The sequence below is a fragment of the Entelurus aequoreus genome, linkage group LG04 (genome assembly GCF_033978785.1).
Source record: "Entelurus aequoreus isolate RoL-2023_Sb linkage group LG04, RoL_Eaeq_v1.1, whole genome shotgun sequence".
In the NCBI taxonomy this organism is placed as follows: domain Eukaryota; kingdom Metazoa; phylum Chordata; class Actinopteri; order Syngnathiformes; family Syngnathidae; genus Entelurus; species Entelurus aequoreus.
The window spans coordinates 16,484,621-16,504,892 of NC_084734.1; the positions used below are offsets into that span (position 1 = coordinate 16,484,621).

Below are 20,272 nucleotides of genomic sequence, written 5' to 3' on the forward strand. Positions count from 1 at the left end.
AGGAATTTAGGGATTTCACCATCTACGGTCCGTAATATCATCAAAAGGTTCAGAGATTCTGGAGAAATCACTGCACGTAACATTGAATGCCCATCACCTTCGATCCCTCAAGCGGTACTGCATCAAAAAGCGACATCAGTGTGTAAAGGATATCACCACATGGGCTCAGTAACACTTCAGAAAACCACTGTCAGTAACTACAGTTGGTCGCTACATCTGTAAGTGCAAGTTAAAACTCTACTATGCAAAGTGAAAGCCATTTATCAACAACACCCAGAAATGCCGCCGGCTTCGCTGGTCCCGAGCTCATCTAAGATGGACTGATGCAAAGGGGAAAAGTGTTCTGTGGTCTGAGGAGTACACATTTCAAATGGTTTTTGGAAACTGTGGACGTCGTGTCCTCCGGACCAAAGAGGAAAAGAACCATCCGGACTGTTATAGGCGCAAAGTTCAAAAGCCAGCATCTGTGATGGTATGGGGGTGTATTAGTGCCCAAGGCTGTGAAGGCACCATTAATGCTGAAAGGTACATACAGGTTTTGGAGCAACATATGTTGCCATCCAAGCAACGTTTTCATGGACGCCCCTGCTTATTTCAGTAAGACAATGCCAAGCCACATTCTGCACGTGTTACAACAGCGTGGCTTTGTAGTAAAAGAGTGTGGGTACTAGACTGGCCTGCCTGTAGTCCAGACCTGTCTCCCATTAAAAATGTGTGGCGCAATATGAAGCCTAAAATACGACTGAGTGTTGTTAAAAGGAAAGGCCATGTAACACAGTGGTAAAAATACACCTGTGCCAACATGTTTGCAATGTGTTGCTGCCATTAAATTCTAAATTAAGGATTATTGGCAAAAAAAACAACAAGTTTCTCAGTTCAAACATTAAATATCTTGTCTTTGCAGTCTATTCAATTGAATATAAGTTGAAAAGGATTTGCAAATCATTGTATTCTGTTTTTATTTACCATTTACACAAGGTAATTGACTGGTACATTATCAAAGGAGAGTAGTGCCATCTAGTGGACAAATATGGAAAATAAAAACTTTGACAGTCCAGATTGACATCCCAACAATGAGTTTAAAAAATACATTTTCAATGGGACATTTTTTTAACTGTGCTGTCATTTTAGGATAATTTAAGTACCAAAAACACAATCTTAAAAAAAAAAGAGTTTCAGATCTCTTTAAGAGTGAAAACTATTCCTGACTTGTGTGCCAGCAGAAAGACCACTTCCAAATGTACGAGTGCTACTGTCAGAATAAACCACGTTCGGACGCTCTGTGGCGACAGTTCTCTGACTGCGCCTTCCTTCAGGTTATTTCTCCTCTCCTTTATGAGCTATTTTCTTGCACATTCTCACTTCACTGTTTTGATCCAACATCTTTCTTTATCTGCTCCATGAAGGAGTGTCAGAAGAAGCTGGGACACAAACTGGGCCTTGACTCTTACCTGCTGAAACCTGTGCAACGCCTCACTAAATATCAGCTGCTGCTAAAGGTACGAAGAAATACACGACCACAACCTTGGGTACACTTTCATGCCTTCACAAACGCAGCGGTGAAAAAAAAAAAAAATATATATATATATATACTGTAAATATATATTATCACTACCGTTCAAAAGTTTGGGGTCACATTGAACTGTCCTTATTTTTGAAGGAAAAGCACTGTACTTTTCAATGAAGATAACTTTAAACTAGTCTTAACTTTAAAGAAATACACTCTATACATTGCTAATGTGGTAAATGACTATTCTAGCTGCAAATGTCTAGTTTTTGGTGCAATATCTACATAGGTGTATAGAGGCCCATTTCCAGCAACTATCACTCCAGTGTTCTAATGGTACAATGTGTTTGCTCATTGGCTCAGAAGGCTAATTGATGATTAGAAAACCCTTGTGCAATCATGTTCACACCACTGAAAACAGTTTAGCTCGTTACAGGAGCTACAAAACTGACCTTCCTTTGAGCAGATTGAGTTTCTGGAGCATCACATTTGTGGGGTCAATTAAACGCTCAAAATGGCCAGAAAAAGAGAACTTTCATCTGAAACTCGACAGTCTATTCTTGTTCTTAGAAATGAAGGCTATTCCACAAAATTGTTTGGGTGACCCCAAACTTTTGAACGGTAGTGTATATATATATATATATATATATATATATATATATATATATATATATATATATATATATATATATATATATATATATATATATATATATATATATATATATATATATATATATATATATATATATATATATATATATATATATATATATATATATATATATATATATATATATATATGACCCCAAACTTTTGAACGGTAGTGTGTATATATATATATATATATATATATATATATATATATATATATATATATATATATACACTACCGTTCAAAAGTATATATAGTATATATAGTATATAGTATATATATATATATATATATATATATATATATATATATATATATATATATATATATATATATATATACACTACCGTTCAAAAGTTTGGGGTCACCCAAACAATTTTGTGGAATAGCCTTCATTTCTAAGAACAAGAATAAATGTATGAATATATTTATGTGAGATGTGAAAATCTGCTGTACAGTATGTGTGCTTGGGTCCTATTTTTAGGAACACTAATACAAAACCTCACAATAACGTCTGATTGAATGCTAAAAACGTTACGACAGACCGCCCCTAAAAAACAGAATGGAATTTTAATTTTTTTTTACTGAATGAGACACCCAGAATGTACATGAAAATAAAGAATTTGGGGTTTACAATATTAACTATGAAGGATAAAACACTGAATATTGACATCATATATTGATTGATTTATTGATTGAACATATGATTGTCACACCCCCTCTCCATCCACATATTTTACAATCAAGTGAAACGCAACAGAAATGCAACAAACACAGCGAAATATGAACGTGAAGAGTAAAAAATAAACCCACCTACTATCTGATATATCACTAAGCTTTAGAACTTTGTTTTAAAAATCTCCTTGCCTCTCTGAAAACACTCTGTGGAAACGCTCCCCACCCACACTGCTTGGTGCCTCGTCTGAGGCTGGACAGGGCAGATTTAAAAACACAATTTTTTTTTAAACTGGATTAAGAATCGTTACAAATAAGACTCGTGATTCATTCCAAAAAAAAAATGTTGACACCCCTACAAAATATAGTAAAACAAATATCTTAAAACAATGAGTCTAATGAAAGGCAGCTCAAAATAATTAAAAGAGTTCAGTCAGACAACACAGCAGCTTTATGGGTCACATGTTTTTTTCTTAAGGTGACACAGTATCACTCCTTGTGTGAATGCATCCACGCTTCAGTATTGTTTGACCATATCAACTTAGAAGTAGAAGAAAGCCCATAATGTACAAATATGTGCATTTAAAGGATATTCTCAAACTATGGAAGGAGTAGACAAAAGTCCGACTGATTGTGATATGCAAAGAGGAAAAAATAAAAATAAAAATGACATTATTGAAAAAAATATGTCAGACTGGTTTGGGGCTGTTGAAATATTTTACTTCCTTTTATTTATTTGTGTTTTTTTTCCTTCTTTTATTTTTATTTATGAAATTTTTAATCTATTCTATGGAAAAATTTTCTGGGGTCAAGATAATCAGTTTCTATATTTAATATTTAATTGTTTTATTTACTTTAAAATGCTGATATGTGTATCATACAATGTATATAGTAATGTAATATCTCTGTCATATCATACTGTGTCATACTTACCATATTGTGTATCGTGTCATATGAAATCATCTTAGCATATACTGTATCATACATTAATTAGTATTAATTGTCAGGTTCAAACACCGATGACATGTGTTAGACAAGACAAGAAGCAAAGAAATCAAACAGGGACAGGATTCAATTTAGCTCATGAGGAGAGTGCCTGTGTGCCTGCACCCTCGCGCAGCGTCACCACACCGCTCTGACGAGGGAGTTCCACGCCTCCACTTTTATGTGGGCCTTTTCTGGTTACCGTCACGACCGGGTCGTATGGTGCTGCGCGGTTCGTTCTCCCGGGATGCAAACGGACGACTCCGGACAGGACTTGCAGGTAGGAACATGATTTAATCTTAAAAAACACTCAACGAGGTACAAAACAGAAAACAAACCGACGGAACAAGGTGCCGATCGCACTTGAAGCTAAGGATACTGCTTATCACAGACTAAAGACAAGCAAAACTTACGTAATAGTAGCGTGACGCAAACAAAGAAGCCAGGACGAGTGACCGACAAAGGCAGGCTTAAATCATGTCTCTTGATTAGAAACAGGCCGGTGAAAATCATAAGTAGCCATGGTGACAAATTCAGAAGTGCACAAACAGGAACTATAGGAGTCCATAACTAACAGAAAACAAAACACGGATCATGACGGTTACATAGCATTACATTGCATTAAGCAGCTGCTCCTAAGGGGAGGTGGTCATAAATAGCTGTTGCACTCGGTCATAAACAGTTCAAAGAAAAGGTGCCTGGAGCAAGGTGTCAGGTCCTGCTTTGTAGATCTCGGGTCAGGACAAAGTCTTCCTGTGGCTGTCAATAGATCAAAGAAACCGACACCTCTATGTCGCATTCCATCGCATGCAGTGGAGTTTTACAAGCCTTTTGCTTTAGATAAGATGAAAGACAGCTTTTGTCTTCTCGCAGGGGACCTGATCTCAATGTAACGCAGAAGTTGTGTGATAACTTCTGTACAATTATTCTGACATTAAAGGATCAGATTTTACCTGCCTGATAAGTTTTTTTTTGTCAAAAGTATTCTATTGTTATGAACTCGCCAACAAATGATATGGCATTTTGTTGCCACGGCAACATGGGACACTTACTTGAGATGCTGTAATTGTGCTCTCAGGAGCTGCTCAAATACAGCACGGACTGCGAGGGTTCCTCTGAGCTGCAGGGGGCGCTAACAGCCATGCTGGACCTGCTCAAGTCGGTCAACGACTCCATGCATCAGATCGCCATCACGGGATACGAGGTGAGGCCCGCTGGAAATGTGCAGGTTCCGGACCGATGCCACTCGGCTGCTCTGGCGTGCAGGGGGACATCTGCGAGCTGGGCCGCGTGTTGATGCAAGGGCCCTTCAGCGTGTGGATCAGCCACAAGAGAGGGTCCACTCGCATGAAGGAGCTGGCCCGCTTCAAGCCCATGCAGAGACACCTCTTCCTCTACGAGACGGCGCTGTTGTTCTGCAAGAGGAGGGAGGAGCACGGAGACGGCTGCGATAAGACGCCCGCGTACGGCTTCAAGCACTGCATCAAGGTTGACATTTACCATTTTTGTCTCACTGATATTAATAGCAAACTACAGTCTTGGCTACAACTTCATTGATTGGGGTCTCAGTCCCAAAATAGTTGATTATCAGTTTGTAGCCTTAATGCTGGAATATAAGCGATTTACCGTATTTTCCGGACCATAGGGCGCACCGGATTATAAGGCGCTTTAAAGGGGTCATATTATTATTTTTTTTTTCTAAATGTAAAAGACTTCCTTGTGGTCTACATAACATGTGATGGTGGTTCTTTGGTCAAAATGTTGCATAGATCAGTGGTCCCCAACCACCGGGCCGCGGACCGATTGGTACCGGGCCGCACAAGAAATTAAAAAAAAAAAAAAAAAGTTTTTTTTTTTGTTTTTTTTTATGAAATCAACATAAAAAACACAATATATACATTATATATCAATATAGATCAATACAGTCTGCAGGGATAGAGTCCGTAAGCACACATGATAGTATTTATGTAAAAAAAAAAAAAAAATTTTTTTAAATACACTCCCCCCCTACCCCCCGGCCCCACCGGTCCGTGGGACAAATTTTTAAGCGTTGACCGGTCCGCAGCTACAAAAAGGTTGGGGACCACTGGCATGGATGATGTTTTACAGATCATCTTCAAGCCGCTTTCTGGCAGTCGCTTCAGGATGCGCCGTTTTGTGGGCGGTCTTATTTACGTGGCTCACCTTCGACGGTGTCTTTGTTGTAGCGGTGTAGCGTGCAAGGACGGGAGTGGAAGAAAGTGTCAAAAGATGTCGCTAACTGTTTTAATGACATTCAGACTTTACTTCAATCAATAACGGAGCAGCTTCTTCTCATCCGGAAACAACAAGGCCGTGAAAAAACGTCCGATCGGAACTCTCTAATAACTAAAGTTCCTTGGGCGAATAATGTAAACTCACTACACCGGTATGTTTTAGCGCTTTCATGGCGCGTCAACTGACAGATATAAGTAAGAACTTTACACTGCTTTATATTAGAAATGGCAACAGCGGAGGATGAATGTCCCATAACAAGAAGATAGAGAAAAATAAGCTTATTGTAGAGGTTGCCCTCTAGTGGTTTCTTCGGACCACCACACACTGCCAGGAGAGCTCGGAATTGAGGGTATAACACTGGTATATTTTCATCAAAATCGACAGGCAAAATGTCTTTTCCCTTGCGTCCGCTCATGTCTCGTTCCGGCTGCTGCTAATAAAGGCGACAGGTGATTAGATAACAAGTTTCACCTGGGCCATCTACTCACCTGTCGCTGTCTTCGAGGCCAGTCCTGGCACACCCCGTTCCGCGGCAGGCCCGCGGGCCACGCCCTCCTCCACACTTATCGACTACGGTGTCGGCACAAACTACAAAGGCGGGCGCGCGCAATTAATCAGGACTTATGCAGATCCCAAATACAGATCAGCAGGTACCAGAAGGTAAGAAAAGTTGCTTTTGCATAATATTGCGAAACAAAACGCCAGATAATATGTCTTACCTTATACACACACCATAATAATACTCCTATGTTGAAGCAGTTGTCAGGTTCAAACACTGATGACATTTATTAATCAGACAAGAAGCAAGGAATCATGCAGAGACAGAGTTCAATTTGGCTCATATGAGGAGACACGTGTTTTGGGGTGTATTCCAGTTACAGTTCCAAACTACGTTCTAAAAATCAAGCCCGCGTGCCTCCTGTATTTATTTGGAAGGTCCCTGTTACATCACTGAAGCTGTCGCTGAGGGAAGGGGGTAATCTCGACAACTCCGGCTAGACACAATATATGATTATAGAATAAATGAAAATGAGTAGACGCAGGTCATATCGCCTTCTCTCTGCTCTGTCTGCGTCACGGCGGTGTTCGGCTTTGGCAGTCAGCAGGCCGAGTCTGGACACAACACTGATAAAGACGGCTGGCAATCTTTAGGAGGTCTGTAAGCAAAACCAGAATTATTCCGTACATTAGGCGCACCGGGTTATAAAGCGCACTGTCTAGTTGTTTGCCCCACGAGGAACCAACTGTCTGGTTTTGTGTGTCTGTAGCTTTAATTCTAATGAGCTGGGTTTGACCACGCCTGTCCCTGACAACTGTAACTCTGCACTCATCCAACATACATAAAAAAATGTCATATATCAAACAAGGAGTGGCTGAGGAGGACACAAATGTGAGCAACACTAGCATACAACGCTAACATTATTAACACATTTGAACAGCAACATCAAGCTAGGTTAGCCTACAGCAGGGGTCACCAACCTTTTTGAAACCAAGAGCTACTTCTTGGGTACTGATCAATGCGAAGGGCTACCAGTTTGATACACACTTAAATAAATTGCCAGAAATAGCCAATTTGCTCAATTTACCTTTAACTCTATGTTATTATTAATAATTAATGATATTTACACTTAATTGAACGGTTTAAAAGAGGAGAAAACACGAAAAAAAATGACAATTACATTTTGAAACATAGTTTATATTCAATTTCGACTCTTTAAAATTCAAAATTCAACCGAAAAAAAGAAGAGAAAAACTAGCTAATTCGAATCTTTTTGAAAAAATTAAAAAAAATATTTATGGAACATCATTAGTAATTTTTCCTGATTAAGATTAAGTTTAGAATTTTGATGACATGTTTTAAATAGGTTAAAATCCAATCTGCACTTTGTTAGAATATATAACAAATTGGACCAAGCTATATTTCTAACAAAGACAAATCATTAATTCTTCTAGATTTTCCGGAACAAAAATTTTAAAAGAAATTCAAAAGACTTTGAAATAAGATTTAAATTTGATTCTACAGATTTTCTCGATTTGCCAGAATATTTTTTTTTAATTTGAATCATAATAAGTTTGAAGAAATATTTCACAAATATTCTTCGTCGAAAAAACAGAAGCTAAAATGAAGAATTAAATTAAAATGTATTTATTATTCTTTACAATAAAAAAAAAAAAAAAATGACTTGAACATTGATTTAAATTGTCAGGAAAGAAGAGGAAGGAATTTAAAAGGTAAAAAGGTATATGTGTTTAAAAATCCTAAAATCATTTTTAAGGTTGTATTTTTTCTCTAAAATTGTCTTTCTGAAAGTTATAAGAAGCAAAGAAAAATGTATTAATAAATGTATTTAAACAAGTGAAGACCAAGTCTTTAAAATATTTTCTTGAATTTTCAAATTCTATTTGAGTTTTGTCGCTCTTAGAATTAAAAATGTTGAGCAAAGCGAGACCATCTTGCTAGTAAATAAATAACATTTATAAGATAGAGGCAGCTCACTGGTAAGTGCTGCTATTTGAGCTATTTTTAGAACAGGCCAGGGGGCTACTCATCTGGTCCTTACCTACCTACCTGGTGCCCGCGGGCACCGCGTTGGTGACCCCTGGCCTACAGGCTGAAGGAAAACAAAATGATCAGACTCATAGTTGGCAGAGCACTCTGCCTTTTTTTAAGATGTTTTTTTTTTTATTTACCGTAATTTCTGGGCTAAAGAACGCACCGTTATTTACACCGCACCCACCAAAATTTAGAAGAAATTTATATTTTTCCATGTATTAGCCACACTGGACCATAAACCGCAGCTATACACTGGCACAAAAGATTTTGTAAAAGTTTATTTACATACCTTAATTTTTTCAAAACAGTGCCTGTCACACGGCAGTAAAACGGCTGATCAAACAAAACAGAAGTAAATGTAAGAAGTCATTGTCATGGACCCACTAGCTGCGGAAGCTAGCTTTCCTATCAGCTAAACAGACTCAATAACGCCACGGTGACATTTTGGTGAATTTACAAAACTGAAACAATACAAAAAGAATGCCACTTTAAGTTAATAATACTAACTCAGACTCTTGGAAACGTGTTAGCGTATTTGCCTATGCTAACAACGCTAGCTTGATTACATTACGAATGAACGTACAAACTAGTATGAAAACACTCCTACATACATCACACATGGGACGGTTTAGTACGTAAGTATGAATTGTTTTAGTTATATAATAAGACTTACAAACCTTGTTTATAGTAATGAAGAATTATTTTGAGCAAAAAACGCTTTGGACAGTTATATGTCCAGTTCAAGGCACAAAACAGGAAGTACAATTTTTAACATGCAGTAAACAAACTGGTTCAAAAGATGGCGCCGTAGCACAAACAATAACACGCCTTTTCAGTTTTCCGTGTTGAAAACTATTTGTTGAATACAAAACATTATGGACGCTAGTGAAGAAAAATCCATAAAAATAGCTGCACCGATTTATAAGCCGCAGAGTTCAAAGCGTTGGTTATTAAGAGTATGTGAAAGTTCGACTCCTACCTTGTTTACTTCTGTGACCACCTCATGAATGTAATCAATCGGAAATATCAAGCAGCTAAAATGCGGAGTGTGGAGTGTTTTGCATTTTTCCCATCATGCATTGTAATGTGTTTAAATGGGTGTAATTTTGTTTTTTTTAATGGTGCTTGGACATTTTTTTTGATATTATCCACAAAGTTCAGAGAGCAGGTTGTGTTATGTGTAAACATGTGTGTTGACGTTTTGTGTTGGTTGCATTTTTTTTTTTTGTGCCATGAGTAGGGAAGGTTTTTGGATTGGGTCATACAAGTAAATGATGTATAATTAATGGTATTTGACCTGATTTTTGTCCACAATTTAGAAGCAAGTTTGCAGCAATCAGATTGTCAGATATTCAAAATTAATTTGGAAACACCCAGCGGGCTAGGGTACGTAATAAACTCATGACGTCTAGCGGGCCAAACTAAAGACCGTAGTTTGCACACCCCTGCTCTAAGGACATACTGTATATATTCCTGTTAAAAACATTCAAAAGTAAATTTTGCATATAAGCAAATTTGAGGCATGTGCGTCTCTCTGCAGATGACCGCTGTGGGGATCACAGAGAACGTCAAAGGAGATCCGAGGAAGTTTGAGATTTGGTACAGTGGGAGAGAGGAAGTGTACGTGGTTCAGGTAAGGGCACTAAAACCGGATTCTTTCCTCTGCCCTCGTTCAAGCATCAAGTCACGTTGCAGTTGTTTGTGTCACGGCGTCAGGCTCCCAGCGTGGAGGTGAAGACGTCGTGGCTCAGCGAGCTCCGTCGGATCTTGACCAACCAGCAGAGGCTCCTACGAGGTCAGTGTGTTAGTGTGGCACTCATACTTATAAGACACGTTTTACACGTGACTGTATTTCTAAAGATGTTTATATCGCTCGCAATGTCTCAATTTGATTCGGTTTTAAAAAGTACCTGTAGAGGTTGCCCTCTAGTGGGTTCCTCGGACCACCACACACTGCCACGAGAGCCCGGATCAGGGGTACAACACTGTTTTATTTCCATAAAATAGTGCAAGGCTTTTCCTTTTCAGCAAAATTTCTTTTTCTGAGTCTGTGTGTCTCTCTCTCTCTCTCTGGCTCCCACTCCCAACTCCAACCACGTGTCTCGTTCCGGCTGCTGCTAAATAAAGGCGACAGGTGACTAGATAACAAGGCCCACCTGGGCCATCTACTCACCTGTCGCTGTCTTCGAGGCCGGTCCTTGCACACCTGGTTCCGCGGCAGGCCCGCGGGCCACGCCCCCTCCACAATACCGTATTTTCCGGACCATAGGGCGCACCGGATTATAAGGCGCACTGCCGATGAATGGTTTATTTTCGATCTTTTTTCATATATAAGGCGCACCGGATTATAAGGCGCATTAAAGGCCTACTGAAATGATTTTTTTTTTATTTAAACGGGAATAGCAGATCCATTCTATGTGTCATACTTGATCATTTCGCGATATTGCCATATTTTTGCTGAAAGGATTTAGTAGAGAAAATCGACGATAAAGTTCGCAACTTTTGCTCGCTGATAAAAAAAAGCCTTGCCTGTACCGGAAGTAGCGTGACGTCACAGGAGGTAATATTCCTCACAATTTTCCTTTGTTTACAATGGAGCGAGAGAGATTCGGAGCGACAAAGCGACGATTACCCCATTAATTTGAGCGAGGATGAAAGATTCGTGGATGAGGAACGTTAGAGTGAAGGACTAGAAAGGCAGTGATGGACGTATCTTTTTTGCTCTGACCGTAACTTAGGTACAAGCTGGCTCATTGGATTCCACACTCTCTCCTTTTTCTATTGTGGATCACGGATTTGTATTTTAAACCACCTCGGATACTATATCCTCTTGAAAATGAGAGTCGAGAACGCGAAATGGACATTCAAAGTGACTTTTATCTCCACGACAATACATCGGTGACACACTTAGCTACTGAGCTAACGTGATAGCATCGTTCTCAAATGCAGATAGAAACAAAAGAAATAAACCCCTGACTGTAAGGATAGACAGAAGATCAACAATACTATTAAACCATGTACATGTAACTACACGGTTAAAAATTCTCAGCCTGGTAAAGCTTAACAATGCTGTTGCTAACGACGCTAAGGCTAATTTAGCAACTTAGCAACCGGACCTCACAGAGCTATGATAAAAACATTAGCGCTCCACCTATGCCAGCCCTCATCTTCCCATCAACAGCCGTGCTCACCTGCTTTCCAGCGATCGACGGCGCGACGAAGGACTTCATCCGTGGGTTTGGCGGCTAGCATCGGCTAGGCATCTGCTAAGTAGTCCTTGTTGTGTTGCTACAGCCAGCCGCTAATACACAGATCGATCCCACCTACGTTCTTCTTTGCAGCCTCCATTGTTCATTAAACAAATTGCAAAAGATTCACCAACACAGATGTCCAGAATACTGTGGAATTATGAAATGAAAACAGAGCCTGTTGTATAGGATTCTCCTGGCTCCGAATACTTCCCTTGTCCTCGTGACGTCACACGCATATGTCAGCATAATAAAACGTTTTTAACCGGAAGTGTGGCGGGAAATTTAAAATTGCACTTTATAAGTTAACCCGGCCGTATTGGCATGTGTTGCAATGTTAAGATTTCATCATTGATATATAAACTATCAGACTGTGTGGTCGGTAGTAGTGGGTTTTAGTAGGCCTTTAAGGGGGTCATATTATGATTTTTTTTTCCAAATGTAAAAGACTTCCTTGTGGTCTACATAACATGTAATGGTGGTTCTTTGGTCAAAATGTTGCATGGATGATGTTTTACAAGCCGCTTTCTGACAGTCGCTTTAGGATGCACCGTTGTAGCGGTGTAGCGTGCAAGGACGGGAGTGGAAGAAGTGTCAAAAGATGGCGCTAACTGTTTTAATGACATTCAGACTTTACTTCAATCAATAACGGAGCAGCATCTCCTCATCTGCCGGAAATGAGTCCCGTGAAAAACCGTCCAACCAGAACTCTATAATAACTAAAGTTCCTCGGGTGAATAATGTAAACTCACTATACCGGTATGTTTTAGTGCTTTCATGGCGAGTTTACTGACAGATATAAGTAAGAACTTTACGCTACTTTATATTAGAAATGGCAACAGCTGAGGATGAATGTCCCATAAAAAGAAGAAAGAGAAAAATAAGAAGTAATTTTTGAGGACTAATGCAGATCCCAAATACAGATCAGCAGGTACCAGAAAGTAAGAAAAGTTGGCTTTTGCATAATATTGCGAAACAAAACACCAGATAATATGTCTGCTAATGGGTGCCATTTTGCGGTCCTTATACACACACCAAGGATGATACTCGAAACCGGTTTTCCCGGTTGTTCGATAAGAAAAGAACCGAGTCCTCGGACTCGAATCCCTTTTTAAAAACCGGTACCCGTTATCGAGACCACTATAGTAAAGAAAAAGAGTTGGTTCTATATTCGAACCCCTCGGAACGAATCCCGTCCCGACCAGAAATGCTCCGTGTGACATCACAAGAAATCAGTCACGTAGCTCAGTCATTAGGCGCAGATAGCGAAAGCAGGAAAAAATGGACGGGAAAAAGCGCTCCAAGGTGTAATAAAGTTCAAAACAAAAGGTATAATCCAATGAATAACTTTACTGGGAGATTTGAGCAGACTACAAACACATGACGAACACTTTTTACGACCAACCGGAAACATAGCAACCAGGCTAGCAACGCACCTCCTTTACGGCAGCTGTCGCAACGTTCTTATAGCAACCGCAGCACATACATATATGACATGATCTCCCTTTTTCAACTTTTGTTTTTCTTTCCTTGTAAACAAAACAAAATCACACTGTATATGTGTTGTCTGTCTAATTATAAATAATGCAGACGAGGCGTGTTGGCTGGGTTCTTGACGTTTACTTTCACGGGTGACGACATGCAACAACACTTTTCGGGGCTACCGCGCATGCTCGTCACTCCCGTTGCATGATGGGTAGTGTAGTTGTTATATTCCCTAGCTCATAACATCTTTCCCCCTATAAAGAAATAATGTTAACTCAATAAAGTGTATTTCTTTTTTTAGCTTTAACTTTTCATTTTTTAGCATTGTAACCACATTTGCAAACAACTTTTCTATTCATAGAATTTTCTTTCAATAAAGAAATAAAGTGCAAAAATGTCAAAGCATCATAACAAACTGTTATGTCAAATAGCAGCAGAATTGCACTTTTTGGAGAGCTGTATTTTTTTCAGTTTTGTGCCCAAGGGACTGATTTTATTTAACACTAGTATTATTTATACACCTATAGTGATCACAGAGACAGGTTGTTTTTGTGTTACCTTATATATTTGTTTTTCTGAAAAATCCCACTTCATATACTTTGGGTAACAACAGTCAATATTTTTTTTTTTTTTTTTTTTAGGGGGGCAACAGTCAATATTTATTTATTTTTTAGATTTAATTGTTTTCTTATATAATAAAAGTGAGCTTTTGTTAAACCAAATATTGTGTGTTTATTTCGATAAGAGGATTCGATAATAGAATCAAACTCGATAATTTCTTATCAAACATCATCCCTACACACACCATAATAATACTTGTATGTTGAAGCACAGTACAATCCATCAAGCGGTGTGGCTTCATAGCTTACCAAAGTCCTACTAAAACATTTTGATAGATTTTTGAGCGCCGTGTGTAATGTTCTATATTTTCAATGGAAAATATAAAATGTCAAGTGTTGTTTCAGAATCAGAATCAGTATCAGCTTTATTGTCATTACGCAGGGTAACGAGATTGAGGGTGCGAGATTGGTGTTTACTTGAGTCATATTGCAGTCTACACGTATCTCTTATGTTTGACTGCCATCTGCTGGTCACAATTATCATTTCACCATGTACCAAATAAAATAGCTTCGAGGTCGGTAAGCAAAACCAGAATTATTCCATACATTAGGCGCACCGAGTTATAAGGCGTACCGTCGAGTTTTGAGGGGAAAAAAAGCATTTTAAGTGCGCCTTATAGTCCGGAAAATACGGTAATTAAATGTTTGACTAAAATGTCAGTTGTGCTATTCGGCTGTTGGTGTGAAACTGAGGTGTGTTACACCTGCTGTATTGTTTACAATGAACTCACTCATAATGCTGTCACAACATTGCTTCTGTTGCTGCTGTGTTGTGCAATAAACGTATTAATACATGACCATGTTGTCAAAGAGAGCACCATTGTCATTTTAAATCTTTCATACACTCCAAGTCATTATTTGAGTTTTTTAAATTCAGTTATTTTATGTAATGACTTTTCCAAATGTTGGAAGTAACAGCCTCTAGTTATCTCCTGTTTTAAGGACCTGCTGCATACTTTTTAAAGCATACTGTAAAAAGTCTAATCAAAGACCTTATATATGACAGGAGAGCTCTGCTGTTTTCAAGGACCAGGGCTAGCTGTTGGTAAAAAACAGGCCTGGGATTGGCCTATTTTGACTCGGGGGGCCAAATTTAGAGAATATATCTTGATTTATAGGAACACTAATACAAAACCTCCCAATAATGTCTAATTGAATGCTAAAAACGTTATGACAGACCGCCTGAAAAAACGGAATGGAATTTTAAATTTTTTTACTGAATGAGACACCCAGAATGTACCTGAAAATAAATTATATGGGATTTACAATATTAACTATGAAGGATAAAACACTGAATATTGACAACATATGAATGTCACTCCCCCTCTTCATCCACATATTTTACAATCAAGCGAAACACAACAAAAATGCAACAAACACAGCGAAATATGAACGCAAAGGGTAAAACAAACCCCACCTACGATCTGATACATCTGATATATCACTAAGGTTAAGAACTTTGTTGTAAAAATCTCCTTCCATATCTGTCCCTGACACCCGCATTTCAGGCTCTGGAAACACTCTGTGGAAACGCTCCCCACCCACACTGCTTGGTGCCTCGTCTGACCTGCTGTGACTTAGATTACCATAGTAACTAATTAGATTACCATAGTAACTAATTACATTACCATAGTAACTAGTATATCATGCAAAAGGGCAGATTCCAACCATTAAAATACTTTGTATAGTTCAAGACTTAAGGTAAATTGAAAACATCACTGCACATTATAATGCTACAGTTTCCATCTTAAAGATCTAAAAAAATTATTTGGGAATGTCCGGCGGGCCAGATTGAAAAGCTTAACGGGCCGCATGTGGCCCCCGGGCCTTGATTTGCCCAGGTATGGTATAAATACTCTATGTACAGCTGCCGTTCTGTCGCTATCTTGTGACCAACAAATTTACCTCAACTATTAATTATATTTGCAGAAGATGTGGCACATCATTTACTTATAGGACCCAATCCAAACAACCTTCCCTAGTCATGGTGCAGGAAAATAAAAAATCAACCAGCAAAAAACGTCAACAGACATGGTCACACATAACACAGCCTGCTCATTGAAACTGCTGAAAATGATGGAAAGCGCCACGCTACATAGCAACTGATGCAGTGGTCAAAGTTGGAATTGCCACAAAACACAAATGGGGGCCATCGAAATTCCCTTCCTACTGTATGTGTGGCGATGACGTTAGGTTTACAGTAGGGCCGCGGCCCACCAAGAGTCTAATATTATTCAATAAGTAATATTAAAGACTACATTGGACCACAAACCATGGGAATCAGCACCTCCAAGTCCGAGTCCATGGTTCTCACCCGGAAAAGGGTGGAGTGCCATCTCCGGGTTGGGGAGGAGATCTTGCCCCAAGTGGAGGAGTTCAAGTACCTCAGAGTCTTGTTCACGAGTGAGGGAAGAGCGGATCGTGAGATCGACAGGCGTATCGGTGCGGCGTCTTCATTAATGCGGACGCTGTATCGATCCGTTGTGGTGAAGGAGCTGAGCTGGAAGGCAAAGCTCTCAATTTACCGGTCGATCTACGTTCCCATCCTCACCTATGGTCATGAGCTTTGGGTTATGTAGAGAATGCATTCATGTTTAAGAGTTATTTCTTTATTCATAGTCATGCCCATGTGAACTCTTTTTGTTTGTATCTTATGTCCGCAAGTAAACTGTGTGCTTTTACCTTGAAGGGTTGGAATGTGGGAGTTGGAGTACTCCCTTTTATCTTATCTGTATTAGAACAATGAGGCTGTATTCCTTTCTGGACAGGGTGGGGGCTGTTTTCGTATTCAAGAAGTTGTCTCTTCCCGTTTGAATGTTAGCCCATTTCGAGATGCCGGTATGCCCGCATTTGTGTGGACTGGTCTCCAAAAGCTTTAGTAAAACTTGATAATATTCCTATTCTGTCTTGATGGTCCTTTTTACTCTGCATATATGTCATCTGAAAGAACTTGGGTTTGACTAGTGACTTTAATTCCCTGAGAGAGAAGACTGGTCAGACGCAACAGTTATGACCGAAAAGACAAGATCACGGGTACAAGCGGCCGAAATGAGCTTCCTCCGCCGGGTGGCGGGGCTCTCCCTTAGAGATAGGGTGAGAAGCTCTGCCATCCGGGAGGAGCTCAAAGTAAAGCCGCTGCTCCTCCACATAGAGAGGAGCCAGATGAAGTGGTTCGGGCATCTGGTCAGGATGCCACCCGAACGCCTCCCTAGGGAGGTGTTTCGGGCACGTCCGACCGGTAGGAGGCCACGGGGAAGACCCAGGACACGTTGGGAAGACTATGTCTCCCGGCTGGCCTGGGAACACCCCGGGATCCCCCGGGAGGAGCTGGACGAAGTGGCTGGGGAGAGGGAAGTCTGGGCTTCCCTGCTTAGGCTGCTGCCCCCGCGACCCAACCTCGGATAAGCGGAAGAAGATGGATGGACCACAAACAAAATCTTGTTAGGGACCTACTGCAGAAACGCTAGTCAAAGATCCTCTATTTAAATGCTCTGGTGTTTTTAGGTATTTACTGCAAATATTTAAGCCGTTTCCTTGATTTCAACTGACCTATTTTTGTCCGTGGGTGTCGCCACTTTTCAGTAGGCAGTCAACTCATACCCTCAATGTCGCCCTTCCAGATGAGGCCCATCAAAACGGACAACAGGTAGAGCACATGCAGCTTTCTCCGCCACCTTGTGACAGGTCAGTGGCCATGTTGGAATTCAAGTAAATAGTATGTATGTAATGAGATGATGTAATATGTAAACAATGTGTATGTAACTATAGAATAGGGTTGTACGGCATACCGGTACTAGTATAGTATCGTGGTACTAATGAATAAAAAACAGTACTATACTCTACTCATGATGGTTTTACAAGCAGAGGAGCATGTTCGGCAGCGCATTATCATGGGGTACTTACAAGCAGACACGGTGTGTAGACAGAAAAGGGAGAATGGACGCATTTTTGCTTAAAAAGTGACGATAAAGGTGAAGTTATAACACTGAAACGCCCTCAGGAAGAGGTGCTTTAAGACATGGCTAACGTCCAGCCGCAGTGTTTTAGCTACTTCTAAATCACTAATCCTGGCCTCCATGGCGACAAATAAAGTATGTTTATTTCAAGTCACATTATCACTGCAGGACGAGGAATAGCTAAACATGCTTCACTACACACCGTAGGAGGATACAATAGCTCACCGGCGTCACAATGTAAACAAACGCCATGGGTGGATCTACACCTGACATCCACTGTAATGATACCAAGTACAAGAGCGTATCTAGTCGATACTACTATGGTTACATCGATATGTTTTATCGTCACAAAATCTTTTTTCCTTGTTTTGAAATTCATATTATGTTTATAAAGTCATGAAATACGTCCCTGGACACATGAGGACTTTGAATATGACCAATGGATGATCCTGTAACTACTTGGTATCGGAATCGATACCTAATTTGTGGTATCATCCAAAACTATTGTAAAGTAACAAAGAAGAGAAGAATAAGTGATTATTACATTTTAACAGAAGTGTAGATAGAACATGTTAAAACGGAAAATAAGCAGATATTCACAGTAAATGAACTTTTTACAGCTTGTCCTTAATAATTATGACAAAATAATAGGTAGATAAATGACACAATATGTTACTGCATACGTCAGCAGACTAATTAGGAGCCTTTGTTTGTTTACTTACTACTAAGAGACAAGTTGTCTAGTATGTTTACTATTTTATTTAAGGACTAAATAACAATAATAAACATATGTTTAATGTACCCTAAGATTTTTTGTTAAAATAAAGCCAATAATGCCATTTTTTGTGGTGCCCTTTGTTTAGAAAAGTATAGAAAATTATCTAAATACATTATGGTACCAGTACTAAAATATTGGTATCGGGAGCCTTTGTTTGTTTACTTACTACTAAAAGAAAAGTTGTCTAGTATGTTTATGTTTACTATTTTATTTAAGGACTAAATTGTTCTTCGATTGCAAGAAAAAAAACATATGTTTAATGTACCCTAAGATTTTTTGTTAAAATAAAGCCAATAATGCCTTTTTTTTTATCCCCTTTATTTAGAAAAGTATCGAAATACATTTTGGTAAGGGTACCAAAATATTGGTATCGGGACAACACTACTATAGAATGTGTAAATAATGTGTGAACATAGGCATAATGTAAACACAGTGGGTAACAGTGACAGGGTCCAAGGCTTTGTGTGTGGGCATCAGATCTGTCCAACTGTCTCTGGTTGCCACCCCCGCCCTTTCACCCACCCCCCACCCCCACCCTGCAGGGGCATGCGGCCATCCAGCGGGGGCCCGAGGGGCTGCCTGCCGGGGCTGGTCTCTGCGTCATCTGGCGTGTTTATGTGCCTCCGATCCCGGAGCCCCCGACCCCGGAGCCCCCGGCAACGGCCACCTTGTGTGCGCCCGCGCCCCCAGCGCCACTAACCCCCGCCTTAAAGCTCAGTGGTAAACGTAGCGTTTGCACAGCAAGCCCACATGAATGGCTCTTGTTTATCTCATGCACTGCACGTGATGCAAGCTCGGGGCTCCATGCTTTCTCCTTATTTTTGTCACGAGAGCTGCTTTTTACAAAACCCCAAAACCAGTGAAGTTGGCAAGTTGTGTAAATGGTAAATAAAAACAGAATACAATGATTCGCAAATCCTTTTCAACTTATATTCAATTGAATGGACTGCAAAGACAAGATATTTAATGTTTCAACTGAGAAACTTAATTTTGTTTTTGCAAATAATCATTAACTTAGAATTTAAAGGCCTACTGAAATGATTTTTTTTTATTTAAACGGGGATAGCAGATCTATTCTATGTGTCATACTTGATCATTTCGCGATATTGCCATATTTTTGCTGAAAGGATTTAGTATAATACAACGACGATAAAGATCGCAACTTTTGGTATCTGATAAAAAAAAGGCTTGCCCCTACCGGAAGTAGCGTGACGTAGTCAGTTGAACATATACGCAAAGTTCCCTATTGTTTACAGTGATGGCCGCCAAAAGTGAGAGAGATTCGGACCGAGAAAGCGACGATTTCCCCATTAATTTGAGCGAGGATGAAAGATTTGTGGATGAGGAAAGTGCAAGTGAAGGACTAGTGGGGAGTGGAAGCGATTCAGATAGGGAAGATGCTGTGAGAGGCGGGTGTGACCTGATATTCAGCTGGGAATGACTATAACAGTAAATAAACACAAGACATATTCAGTATATACTCTATTAGCCACAACACAACCAGGCTTATATTTAATATGCCACAAATTAATCCCGCATAAAAACACCTAGGTG

The 20,272-nt window shown here is 39.7% G+C and overlaps 1 protein-coding gene across 1 annotated transcript in view; it reads left to right on the forward strand.

Moving 5' to 3' along the window:
* mcf2a (MCF.2 cell line derived transforming sequence a) overlaps nucleotides 1-20,272 on the forward strand; it is a 106,163-nt gene that overhangs the window by 74,321 nt on the left and 11,570 nt on the right. Inside the window, exons 20-26 of the mRNA XM_062044326.1 lie at nucleotides 1,224-1,316; nucleotides 1,407-1,499; nucleotides 4,900-5,025; nucleotides 5,088-5,309; nucleotides 10,172-10,264; nucleotides 10,348-10,426; nucleotides 17,605-17,668. Coding sequence (XP_061900310.1) covers nucleotides 1,224-1,316; nucleotides 1,407-1,499; nucleotides 4,900-5,025; nucleotides 5,088-5,309; nucleotides 10,172-10,264; nucleotides 10,348-10,426; nucleotides 17,605-17,668 — 770 coding nt within the window. The remainder of the gene's footprint in view (nucleotides 1-1,223; nucleotides 1,317-1,406; nucleotides 1,500-4,899; nucleotides 5,026-5,087; nucleotides 5,310-10,171; nucleotides 10,265-10,347; nucleotides 10,427-17,604; nucleotides 17,669-20,272) is intronic.